The sequence below is a fragment of the Hyperolius riggenbachi genome, chromosome 5 (assembly GCF_040937935.1).
Source record: "Hyperolius riggenbachi isolate aHypRig1 chromosome 5, aHypRig1.pri, whole genome shotgun sequence".
NCBI classification, from domain to species: domain Eukaryota; kingdom Metazoa; phylum Chordata; class Amphibia; order Anura; family Hyperoliidae; genus Hyperolius; species Hyperolius riggenbachi.
Window position 1 is genome coordinate 19,330,690 of NC_090650.1, and position 13,308 is coordinate 19,343,997.

Here is a 13,308-nt window from a genome sequence, read left to right on the forward strand (position 1 = left end):
AGACTATGACTACGGTAGGATTAGAGTGTGAGCTCCTCTGAGGACAGTCAGTGACATGACTATGTACTCTGTAAAGTGCTGCAGAAGATGTCACTGCTACATGAATACATAATAATATGGTAGGACATGAGACTATGACTATGGTAGGATTAGATTGTGAACTCCTCTGAGGACAGTCAGTGACATGACTATGTATGTACTCTGTAATGTGCTGCTGAAGATATCAGTGCTATACAAATACATAATTATTATAATACTATAGTCTGATACAAAGTCATATTCCCTGGTGCAGTACATGTCCCAGCCTCTCTGAGCACTGGTAAGAGATGACAGGCAGCAGGTGACAGCAGAGCAGAGCAGCAGTCAGGCAGCGGCAGGGGCAGCCCTGGTGACGTCACGCTTTCCCGGCAGGCAGTGCGGCGGAAGACCCCGTGTGTGGAGGAGGCGGTGGTGGTGGGAGAGGTAATGTTGCTGAGCCCGGAGGGGCCTCGCTGTGATGATATACGCGTGTTACGTGTCATGTGTGCGGATATACGTGTGTATGTGATCTATATACCATCATGTAGCTGTATACAGGGCTGTGTATGTGAGCTGCGCTATCACTGTGCTGTATACAGGGCTGTGTGATCATCACACCTCCTCCCAGACATCTGGCGCTGCTGCTGCTTATATATCACTTCATCACACTGTGCTGCTCCTGCCTAGGGGCTGCTTATGCATTGGGGAGGGGGGGTGCTCCTGCCTGGGGGCTGCTTAGGCATTGGGGAGAGGGGCTGCTTATGCATTGGGGAGAGGGGCTGCTTATGCATTGGGGAGAGGGGCTGCTTATGCATTGGGGAGGGGGGGTGCTCCTGCCTGGGGGCTGCTTATGCATTGGGGAGAGGGGCTGCTTATGCATTGGGGAGAGGGGCTGCTTATGCATTGGGGAGAGGGGCTGCTTATGCATTGGGGAGGGGGGGGGGTGCTCCTGCCTGGGGGCTGCTTATGCATTGGGGAGGGGGGCTGCTTATGCTGAGGGGAGGGGGGCTGCTTATGCTGAGGGGAGGGGAGGGGGGGGGGCTGCTTATGCATTGGGGATTACATTGAGCTGATGGGCAGAGAGGGGCTGCATGTGCTGAGCTGAGGTGGTAGAATGTGCTGGAGAGGGGCTGTTAGTTGCTTGTGCTTAGCTGAGGGGGGGGGGGGGGGCTTCAGTTTGTGCCAGTCCATTATATTATTATGATAAGTTTTATAGCCCTCTCCACTAAATATGAGTGAGATCGATTTTATGAAAAGCAGGGGGGGGGGGGGGGCGTGGACTTACCTGAGATGGGGGGGTAGCAAAAATGAGTACATATACGTGGGGCTTTCTCTGGTCTGATCGCGCCCACGCCGCTGCCCGCAGCCTCCGCAACTGGCTCGGTACGCCGTCCAGCAGGCGCCAGCGCAGTCGGAATGTGCGCGGACCCCAGTCTCACGGCCATGGCTGAGAGCGTTCTGCGCAGTATGCCTTGGACTGGAAGACTTTCCGGGGAAATTTGCGGAGGATGGAGGTGTGAGAGCAGTCTGGCCAGATGGGGGCTGGGGGAAGCCCCAGGTATATATAAATCTTTGAAATCCCCTGTCTCAGGTTTCCTTTAAGCAGAGGTTAACTTGCCTAGGTGTGGCAGTGCGTGGCAAGACAAGTACAATTCAAACAAGTATGTTCTCTGGCGGTATTGACGGATATACGTACACACAACTGACATCAGCTGAGGCGGTCGTTATAGGTGTGTATGGCACCCAACGACCGCTGATGTCCAACCATGAGCGATTCACCGGACAGACGTGCCTAACCTTAGCAACGCCAATTCCCCCCCACCTCCGATCCCAAGGTTCGCACCGCTCCACTGCCTGCCGCATGACGCCGCGCATAGTCCCCTCCGCATTACTACACAGCAGACACGCACATGTGCAGCAGGGCTCAGCGATTTTGCCAAAAGGCATGTGTACGAGCCCTGGGTTAATATACATAGAATTGAGGGCCCGTTTCCACTATCACAAATTCGCATGCATTTCAAGCATGCCAATTCGCATAGGCAATACAAGTGGATGGGGCTGTTTCCACTTTTGAGGATTTCTTTGTGGTTTTGTGTGCAGGGAAAATCTGCACAGCAGAGCCATCAGATTTCGCACACCGCAAGGTGATTCGCATAAAATTGTATTTAATAGGAAATTCACATGCGGTTTCGGTATGCGAATTCGCATAAAAGTACACAGGCTCTCACATGGTTAAATCCGCATACATACAAACCTATACAAAATTGTATGCGAACTTGCCTGAAAATTCGCATACAAACGCATGTGAATTCGTTAACGTGGTTTTCGCAACGAATCCACACCACACAAGTTAGAAACGGGCCCTGATACTTTAGGTTTTCCCTCATAATGCACAAAAGTGGTAAGATTGTCGAGATTGTGTCATTAGTAGGCATCTGTAGTTTGCATGAAAGCAGTATCAGCTTGAAGTGTGCAGGATAGTCAGTTGCCTGGAGTTCGGCCATGTTTCGGGTTCTGCATGATAGAGCAGTGTTTCTCAACATTTGTTTGGTATGTACCCCTTTTAAAACCCTGTACTCACTAAGTACCCCCTGGCATAGTAAACATTATCACAAGTACCCCTTAAATATATTTAATCATAGTACATAATTGTTTATAAACAGTTTTCAAGCATTTACTATTGCTTTTAGTTAGCTAAAATACTAACTTGGTGTCTAAATTTGTTATTCTTGGTTAAGTATATCAAGCCCGAGTACCCCCTGGAACCATCAGGAGTACCCCCTGGGGTACGCGAACCACATGTTGAGAACCTAGGTGATAGAGGACCTGTCTGTAGATTGTTCCATGCAAGCTGCAGCCACCAGGGGGTGACAGTTGGCACCAGAAGGTATCGGGACACCTCACTGTCCACAGAGTGGATTCCTGAGTTATCTGACAGCTGGGGACATGCAGAAAATGCTCCTATCCACATCACTGAGGAGCTTTACCCTCTCCCCAGATACCCCACAATGCTAATCCACTGATCTGGGTCAAAGTCTGCCGTTTTACTCTGATTAGTGTCAGGTGGTCAAAAGCGCCTGATGTGCAGAAATTGATTTTTTTAGTACTATCTGGCAACACTTTGGCCTCAATGCACTAAGCTTTATCAAACGTTTGATAATTTACCTCATGAGTAAAATCTAATTTTGAATTCACTAAAGTGTTATAGATTTATTGAATGTTTTAGTAATAAAATGTTCAACAAATCTATAACACCTTAGTGAATTCAAAATTAGATTTTACTCATGAGGTAAATTATCAAACGTTTGATAAAGTGTTTGATAAAGCTCCGTGAATTGAGCCCTATGTGTCATCCCTTATGCAACGTTTGTTCTGCTGTATATTCAAGGAAAACACCTGCAGTGTAGGGAAATGCTAGAACCTCTTGTTTTTATTGGCGTCTGTGTCACTGTTAAAGGGAACCTTAACTGAGAGGGATATGGATGTTTCCTTTTAAACAATACCAGTTGCCTGGATGTCCTGCTGATCTCTTGGGCTGCAGTAGTGGCTGAATCACATGTGATTGTATTATAGTGCAGTGTTCTCCCCAGGCTCTTTTAGCCGGGTGCTCCACCCGGCTAGATTTGGTGACCACCCGGCTGTCATCAGCTCACCTTCTCACCTCCTCCTATGCTGTAAGCAGAGTTGCCCTGCATTTTCATCTCGACCCACCCGGCTACTTTTTCATGCCACCCGGCTACTATTCCATGCCACCCGGCTGGAAAAAAATTCTGGGGAGAACACTGTAGTGTCAGAGCTGTGTGTAGGGGACTGTGCTGCTCTCCTGCTCACAGACAGGTGATGTGGCTGCTCTCTATAGCAGAGCTGAGCAGTGTGTGATTGTATTATAGTGTCAGAGCTGTGTGTAGGGGACTGTGCTGCTCTCCTGCTCACAGACAGGTGATGTGGCCTCTATAGCAGAGCTGAGCAGTGTGACTGTATTATAGTGTCAGAGCTGTGTGTAGGGTCTGTGCTGCTCTCCTGCTCACAGACAGGTGATGTGGCTGCTCTCTATAGCAGAGCTGAGCAGTGTGTGATTGTATTATAGTGTCAGAGCTGTGTGTGGGGTCTTTGCTGCTCTCCTGCTCACAGACAGGTGATGTGGCTGCTCTCTATAGCAGAGCTGAGCAGTGTGTGATTGTATTATAGTGTCAGAGCTGTGTGTGGGGACTGTGCTGCTCTCCTGCTCACAGAGAGGTGATGTGGCCTCTCTATAGCAGAGCTGAGCAGTGTGTGATTGTATTATAGTATCAGAGCAGTGTGTAGGGCACTGTGCTGCTCTCCTGCTCACAGACAGGTGATGTGGCTGCTCTCTATAGCAGAGCTGAGCAGTGTGTGGATGTATTATAGTGTCAGAGCTGTGTGTGGGGACTGTGCTGCTCTCCTGCTCACAGAGAGGTGATGTGGCCTCTCTATAGCAGAGCTGAGCAGTGTGTGATTGTATTATAGTATCAGAGCAGTGTGTAGGGGACTGTGCTGCTCTCCTGCTCACAGACAGGTGATGTGGCTGCTCTCTATAGCAGAGCTGAGCAGTGTGTGGATGTATTATAGTGTCAGAGCTGTGTGTATGGACTGTGCTGCTCTCCTGCTCACAGACAGGTGATGTGGCTGCTCTCTATAGCAGAGCTGAGCAGTGTGTGACTGTATTATAGTGTCAGAGCTGTGTGTAGGGACTGTGCTGCTCTCCTGCTCACAGGTGATGTGGCTGCTCTCTATAGCAGAGCTGAGCAGTGTGTGATTGTATTATAGTGTCAGAGCTGTGTGTATGGACTGTGCTGCTCTCCTGCTCACAGACAGGTGATGTGGCTGCTCTCTATAGCAGAGCTGAGCAGTGTGTGATTGTATTATAGTGTCAGAGCTGTGTGTAGGGGACTGTGCTGCTCTCCTGCTCACAGACAGGTGATGTGGCCTCTCTATAGCAGAGCTGAGCAGTGTGTGATTGTATTATAGTGTCAGAGCTGTGTGTAGGGGACTGTGCTGCTCTCCTGCTCACAGACAGGTGATGTGGTCTCTCTATAGCAGAGCTGAGCAGTGTGTGATTGTATTATAGTGTCAGAACTGTGTGTAGGGGACTGTGCTGCTCTCCTGCTCACAGACAGGTGATGTGGCTGCTCTATAGCAGAGCTGAGCAGTGTGTGGATGTATTATAGTGTCAGAGCTGTGTGTAGGGACTGTGCTGCTCTCCTGCTCACAGACAGGTGATGTGGCCTCTCTATAGCAGAGCTGAGCAGTGTGTGATTGTATTATAGTGTCAGAGCTGTGTGTAGGGGACTGTGCTGCTCTCCTGCTCACAGACAGGTGATGTGGCCTCTCTATAGCAGAGCTGAGCAGTGTGATTGTATTATAGTGTCAGAGCTGTGTGTAGGGACTGTGCTGCTCTCCTGCTCACAGACAGGTGATGTGGCTGCTCTCTATAGCAGAGCTGAGCAGTGTGTGGATGTATTATAGTGTCAGAGCTGTGTGTAGGGGACTGTGCTGCTCTCCTGCTCACAGACAGGTGATGTGGCTGCTCTCTATAGCAGAGCTGAGCAGTGTGTGACTGTATTATAGTGTCAGAGCTGTGTGTAGAGGACTGTGCTGCTCTCCTGCTCACAGACAGGTGATGTGGCTGCTCTCTATAGCAGAGCTGAGCAGTGTGTGGATGTATTATAGTGTCAGAGCTGTGTGTAGGGACTGTGCTGCTCTCCTGCTCACAGACAGGTGATGTGACCTCTCTATAGCAGAGCTGAGCAGTGTGTGACTGTATTATAGTGTCAGAGCTGTGTGTAGGGGGCTGTGCTGCTCTCCTGCTCACAGACAGGTGATGTGACCTCTCTATAGCAGAGCTGAGCAGTGTGTGATGGTATTATAGTGTCAGAGCTGTGTGTAGGGGACTGTGCTGCTCTCCTGCTCACAGAGAGGTGATGTGGCTGCTCTCTATAGCAGAGCTGAGCAGTGTGTGACTGTATTATAGTGTCAGAGCTGTGTGTAGGGGGACTGTGCTGCTCTCCTGCTCACAGAGAGGTGATGTGGCTGCTCTCTATAGCAGAGCTGAGCAGTGTGTGACTGTATTATAGTGTCAGAGCTGTGTGTAGGGGGACTGTGCTGCTCTCCTGCTCACAGACAGGTGATGTGGTCTCTCTATAGCAGAGCTGAGCAGTGTGTGACTGTATTATAGTGTCAGAGCTGTGTGTAGGGGACTGTGCTGCTCTCCTGCTCACAGACAGGTGATGTGGTCTCTCTATAGCAGAGCTGAGCAGTGTGTGGATGTATTATAGTGTCAGAGCTGTGTGTAGGGGACTGTGCTGCTCTCCTGCTCACAGACAGGTGATGTGGTCTCTCTATAGCAGAGCTGAGCAGTGTGTGACTGTATTATAGTGTCAGAGCTGTGTGTAGGGACTGTGCTGCTCTCCTGCTCACAGGTGATGTGGCTGCTCTCTATAGCAGAGCTGAGCAGTGTGTGATTGTATTATAGTGTCAGAGCTGTGTGTATGGACTGTGCTGCTCTCCTGCTCACAGAGAGGTGATGTGGCTGCTCTCTATAGCAGAGCTGAGCAGTGTGTGGATGTATTATAGTGTCAGAGCTGTGTGTAGGGACTGTGCTGCTCTCCTGCTCACAGACAGGTTATGTGGCTGCTCTCTATAGCAGAGCTGAGCAGTGTGTGATTGTATTATAGTGTCAGAGCTGTGTGTAGGGACTGTGCTGCTCTCCTGCTCACAGAGAGGTGATGTGGCCTCTCTATAGCAGAGCTGAGCAGTGTGTGATTGTATTATAGTGTCAGAGCTGTGTGTAGGGACTGTGCTGCTCTCCTGCTCACAGAGAGGTGATGTGGCTGCTCTATAGCAGAGCTGAGCAGTGTGTGACTGTATTATAGTGTCAGAGCTGTGTGTAGGGGACTGTGCTGCTCTCCTGCTCACAGACAGGTGATGTGGCCTCTATATAGCAGAGCTGAGCAGTGTGTGATTGTATTATAGTGACAGAGCTGTGTGTAGGGACTGTGCTGCTCTCCTGCTCACAGAGAGGTGATGTGGCCTCTATAGCAGAGCTGAGCAGTGTGACTGTATTATAGTGTCAGAGCTGTGTGTAGGGACTGTGCTGCTCTCCTGCTCACAGACAGGTGATGTGGCCTCTATATAGCAGAGCTGAGCAGTGTGTGATTGTATTATAGTGACAGAGCTGTGTGTAGGGACTGTGCTGCTCTCCTGCTCACAGACAGGTGATGTGGCCTCTATAGCAGAGCTGAGCAGTGTGACTGTATTATAGTGTCAGAGCTGTGTGTAGGGGACTGTGCTGCTCTCCTGCTCACAGACAGGTGATGTGGCTGCTCTCTATAGCAGAACTGAGCAGTGTGATTGTATTATAGTGTCAGAGCAGTGTGTAGGGCACTGTGCTGCTCTCCTGCTCACAGACATGTGATGTGGCCTCTATATAGCAGAGCTGAGCAGTGTGTGATTGTATTATAGTGACAGAGCTGTGTGTAGGGACTGTGCTGCTCTCCTGCTCACAGACAGGTTATGTGGCCTCTATAGCAGAGCTGAGCAGTGCTTTCATCTGTAGAGCAGGAAACTGATACTGGCGTGTGATAGCGGCCGTACCTGGAGGAGGGGTCTGGTGGAGGCAGAACCTGCTGTACTGGATGTGTGACTATTTCAGGTGTCTTCTGATCCTCTCTTATCCCAGACGCTCACAGCCACTCTTCCTTCAGCATCATTCCTCCTCCTGATATAAAGCATCATTCCTCATATACTGCCTTCTCTCTTCCCTCACTGCCCACCTCAAGGTCACACGTCTGCCAGGATGGGAGAGAAAGCCCGACCTCAGTGCTTCTTCGAAGTGGAAATCAATCGGGAACCTGGTAAGCAGCCATATCTCTCACTATTCTCATCCGCTTCCTCGCTGACAAGTTTATCCTTTTTTTTGGGGGGAGCCATTGAAATGTGACCATTTGTTGTTATGACAATTGTCATTGTCCGAACTGGACTCTGCTATGTCTTCACTTATGTCCTTTTACAAGTCACAGATAAGACTATCCTGAGAACCCGACCAATCGCAGGAGCCATGCAGCCCTTATAGTGTTAACTCACTTTATACTTAAAGGAAATTTAAAGAGAAGAAAAACAATCAGTGTAACTTACATGGGGATTCTTGCAGCCCCCTAGAGTCATCCTGTGCCCACGTCGTCCTCCTTCCAAGACCCTCCGGCCAGCAGTGACGACTCCCTCAAAGCTGGCCGGCCATGTGCCTCCTCATGGCATCCCTGTGTATAGCAGCGTTCTGCGCATCCGCCTCCTACTGGCTGCGACTGGACAGCTTTCAGGGGGTCTCGGAAGGACGGCGTGGGCACAGGGTGACTCCAGGGGGTTGCGAGAAGCCCCAGGTAAGTTGAGCTACTTTTTTTTTTTTTTTTTTTATTGAATAACCCTTTAAGTGTACTTAAACTACTGTATCATGAAACATTTTAATTTTTTTTCCTGCAGAGTAATACACACTATATATGACTTTTTTCCCAATGTCACTGTCACTTACAGTAGGCAGTAAAAATCTGACAGATTTGACAGGTTTTGGACTAGTCCATCTTCTCATGAGGGATAGTTATTTATATACAAATGTACTTATTGAACAGCAGTTGTTTAGTCTGCCAAAATCACGTGCAAACGAGTAGGTAAACTGGATGACATCCATGTATAGATCCTTTCTAGGAAAAACCTTTTGTACAGAAAAAAAAGTTAATACTGAGAATCCCCCATGAGGAGATTGACTAGTCCAAAATCTGTCACATCTGTCAGGTTTTTACTGCTGTGTTTCCCCTGGCAATATGGCAGGGTTTTATATTCATTTTTGCTCCAAAAGAATGCTAGGAAATATTTTTAGGGGATGTCTCTTTTCCACATACATCAATCTATATTTATTCTTAAAGGGACACTGTAAGGGGGGGGGGGGGGGGGGGGGGTCAGGGGAAAATGAGCTGAACTTACCCGGGGCTTCTAATGGTCCCCCGCAGACATCCTGTGCCCGCGCAGCCACTCACCGATGCTCCGGCCCCGCCTCCGGTCTTCTTCTGGAATTTCAGACTTTAAAGTCTGAAAACCACTGCACCTGCATTGCCGTGTCCTCGATCCCGCTGATGTCATCAAGAGTGCACAGCGCAGGCCCAGTATGGTCTGCAACTGCGCAATACGCTCCTGGTGACATCAGCGGGAGCGAGAACACGGCAACGCAGGCGCAGCGGTTTTCAGACTTTAAAGTCAGAAATTCCAGAAGTGAACCGGAGGCGGGGCCAGAGCATCGGTGAGTGGCTGCGCGGGCACAGGATGTCTGCGGGGGACCATTAGAAGCCCCGGGTAAGTTCAACTCATTTTCCCCCGACCCCCCCCCCCTTATAGTATTCCTTTAAACAAACAACAAATTTACATTTGTTCAAATAGTCATGTTATCGCATTCTGGAACGCCATCATAACTCTCCAAACCTCGAAGTCCATGATGAGTTCTTGTGACTCGATCTCCCTTTACCTTGTAAAAAAAATCTACCGATACATTCACTGACAGTCCGGCACTTGCCAACCCTTATTGTTTTGGGTCTCGTGGGGTCTTTTGAGTTGGATTCTTTTCGAGGGTTTGCAGGGCTGTGGAGTTGGAGTCAAAGCAATTGTGGGTACCTGGGGTCGGTGGTTTCATAAACTGAGGAGTTGGGTAATTTTTCTACCAAATCCACATCCCTGGTAAGTATTAGACAAGGAGTCAGAGTTGAGGAGTCAGAGCCATTTTGGGTACCTGGAGTTGGAGGTGTCATAAACTGAGGAGTCTGAGTTGGAGTCGGATGACTTTTGTGCCGACTCCACAGCCCTGGGGGTTGTCTGCTTTCCTTGGTGAAGGGTCTATCTGTCCTGCTGCATTCTATAGTCAATTAATTTTACTTTCTTACTTGTATATCATAGCTGCCTGGACATTAATAAAAATGACCTTTTTTTTATAAACTATGGCTTATTTTTGGAGTAGGGCATATATTTCTTACTTTTAGTGAAGCAGGATACCTACCGTAAATGACAGCAACATGGGGAAAAAGCAATTTATACAGTAGTGCAATTAACTCTGGGATAAATGTACATTTTATGTTGTTACAGTTTTTCACGATAGCTGTCCTTAAAGTGGGATAAAACTCCGACATATACCATTCAATAAAAATGTGTTTTCCTACTTTTTATTACCCATACAGTTATATTTGGTTTTATGCACCAGTGATATTGTCTGTCTACAAATTCCCAAAGTACAGTTTATCGGCTCTGAAAGCTGCCATTGCATTTTACTGCATAGCTGCTGTAGTTATATAGTAAAAGAGGTGTTGGATGGTGAGAGTAAGGGGGGAAAATGTCGGAAAGCCAAGACCTGAGGCTCCTATACTATGGCGCCACCAGTTGCACTTGGCAGTTATCCCTGAGGCTGGGTGCGCACATATCAGAGCGTGAACGGTTGTGTTTTCATCATGTATTTTTTGTGTTCGTTTTAGTGCATTTGCATGTTTTTTTTTTTGTTTTTTTTTCCTAGCATTTTTTATTTGCGGTTTGCATATACAAAACTCATATGTGTTTTGTATGCATTTTTAATGCGTTTTAATATTTTGATTTGTGCAAACCGCGAGGAAGACAACAGGAAGCGGAAATACGTCACAAAACAATAAAAAAAAAAAAGCATATAAAAATGCATGAAAAATGCATACCATTGCGTTCCCATTGACTTGCAATATGTGCGTCTTTTATGTGTTTTTAAATATGCAACAAAACCAGTGTTTTTAAAAACGCACGCATACAAAACGCATATGCGTTTTTGATATGCGTTTTTATGCGACCCATAGACTTCCATTAGCGGCAAAACCGCAGCGTTTTCTGCAACGCCAAGTATACACCTAGCCTAAAGAGACATCAGGAGGTGGGGTCGACAGGCTATACACGATCATGGAGCACGCCTTACAAATATTTATGCATCATGGGGTACGTCAAATAATGTTACTCACACTAGGGGGGGGGGGGGGGGCACTTGACCACCACAGGTAGTTACATTGGGGTTCATGCTATAATAACAGAATGTTGGGATCTTTCACAAGACATGGGACGTGTCAAGAAGAATCTTTCTAAGGCCTGGAACCCACTACAAATCGCAAAGTGCTATCGCAATCATTTTTGCATTTTTAATTAGCGTTTTGTAAGCGATTTCATGAGCGGTTTCCAGGATTTTGGGAGCGATTTCAAAAAGTGTAAGCTTTTTGCCAGCGATTGTGGTTTGTGATTAGCGATTTTAATTCTGATTGGTCCTTTCAAATTATTCTAATTTCTTTTTCAGTTTGCAGTCATTTAAAATCGCACACAAATCGCTATGTGTACCGATTCGTGAGCGATTTATCAAAGCTTATTTACTATACATTGAAGCGCTAACGCTCCCAAAATGCTGCATGTCTTGCGATTTCACTAATCTCAATCGCTACTGTAGTTTTTATTACATTTATATGCATTGGTAGAGCGTTTAGGGAAATCACTAGCGATTTAAGGTGCTCCCTAAATGCTCAAAAAGCGCTCAAGTAAATTTCAGCCCTGAGGATATTTGTAATAAACTGTTCTTCAGTCATGAATAACGCAGGATGTGCTCATTAGTTTTGTAGCGGGACTGACCCGACAGCCGTTTCGCATCTCCCAGTGAGTGACTGGTCTTGTGAAAGTATTGGGAGGTGAGAAACGACTATCAGATCTACATTCCCCCGCTTATTACTGATTGACTACAGAAGACCTGAGAGACACTGTACCTGGTTCATCCTGAGTATGTACTATGCATAACTGACTACAGAAGACATGAGAGATACTGTACCTGGTTCATCCTGAGTATGTACTATGCATAACTGACTACAGAAGACATGAGAGATACTGTACCTGGTTCATCCGGAGTATGTACTATGCATAACTGACTACAGAAGTCCTGAGAGACACTGTACCTGGTTCATCCGGAGTATGTACTATGCATAACTGACTACAGAAGACCTGAGAGACACTGTACCTGGTTCATCCGGAGTATGTACTATGCATAACTGACTACAGAAGACCTGAGAGACACTGTACCTGGTTCATCCGGAGTATGTACTATGCATAACTGACTACAGAAGACCTGAGAGACACTGTACCTGGTTCATCCGGAGTATGTACTATGCATAACTGACTACAGAAGACATGAGAGACACTGTACCTGGTTCATCCGGAGTATGTACTACGCATAAATATGGCCATACACCATTCAATGTTTGTTTTGACCAGAGAAAGATGATTGGTTCCTCCTTTTGATCGAATAATTTTAAGGATAAAACTCATGTTACTCTACACAGATGATTGTTCAGAAAATGTAAAATTTTTTGGGAGAAATCTAGTCTAGATGGGAAAAAATTATAATAAAAAACAGGAAGATGGATCGATTTGGCTGAATCCTATATGGCTTCAGTGTTATCGTCCTCTGTAATATTATGCATCTATTGCTGGGAATTGGCAGTGCTTCACAGAGTACATTCAATGACTGTCCCTCACAGAAACTCAGCCTCATTCGTCTGCTTAAATTTAGTGAAAAACCAACTAACAGCATTAAAGTGCACCTAAAGTGAGAGGTATATGGAGGCTGCCATATTAATTTCCTTTTAAGCAATACCAGTTGCCTGGCTGTCCTGCTGATCCTCTAATATTTTTAGCCATAGACCCTGAACAAGCATGCAGCAGGTCAGGGGTTTCTGACATTATTGTCAGATCTGACTAGATTAGCAGCATGCTGGTTTCTGGTGTGATTCAGACACTACTGCAGCCAAATAGATCAGCAGGGCTGCCAGGCATCTGGGACTGTTTTTAAAATGAAAATAAATATGGCAGCCCCCATTTTCCAGCTCATTTCAGTTGTCCTTTAAGCTCTTAGAATGTGGAAGGAAACTGGAGTGCTCGGAGGAAACCCTCTCAGACACAGAGGAAGCATGCAGATAGTGTCCTGGACAAGGGTCAGAGCTGGGACTCTAGTGCCGCAAAGCAAGAATGCGATCCTCTCTGCCCCTTGTGAGGTTTGCGATTTGCTGATTTTTAGGGCTCTTTCACATCTGAAATAGCGAATCAACGCATGCATTTTGATGCACTTTTTATATACGTTTTGGTGCTTTTTTTTACCTCCATGAGTATGCGTTTTTAATGTGTTGGCAATACGTCAAATCGCATAGGAATAGGCAGGTGATTTTTTTTTTTTTTTTAATTTTCAACTGTAAC

General features: G+C 46.9%; 1 protein-coding gene across 1 annotated transcript in view; it reads left to right on the forward strand.

The window, feature by feature from the left end:
* Window positions 1–441: 441 nt before the first annotated feature.
* The window catches only part of NKTR (natural killer cell triggering receptor), an 84,447-nt gene continuing 71,580 nt past the window's right edge, over window positions 442–13,308 (forward strand). The window contains exons 1-2 of the mRNA XM_068238520.1: window positions 442–462; window positions 7,818–7,892. Of these exons, the coding sequence (XP_068094621.1) occupies window positions 7,835–7,892 (58 nt within the window). The 5' untranslated portion in view covers window positions 442–462; window positions 7,818–7,834. The remainder of the gene's footprint in view (window positions 463–7,817; window positions 7,893–13,308) is intronic.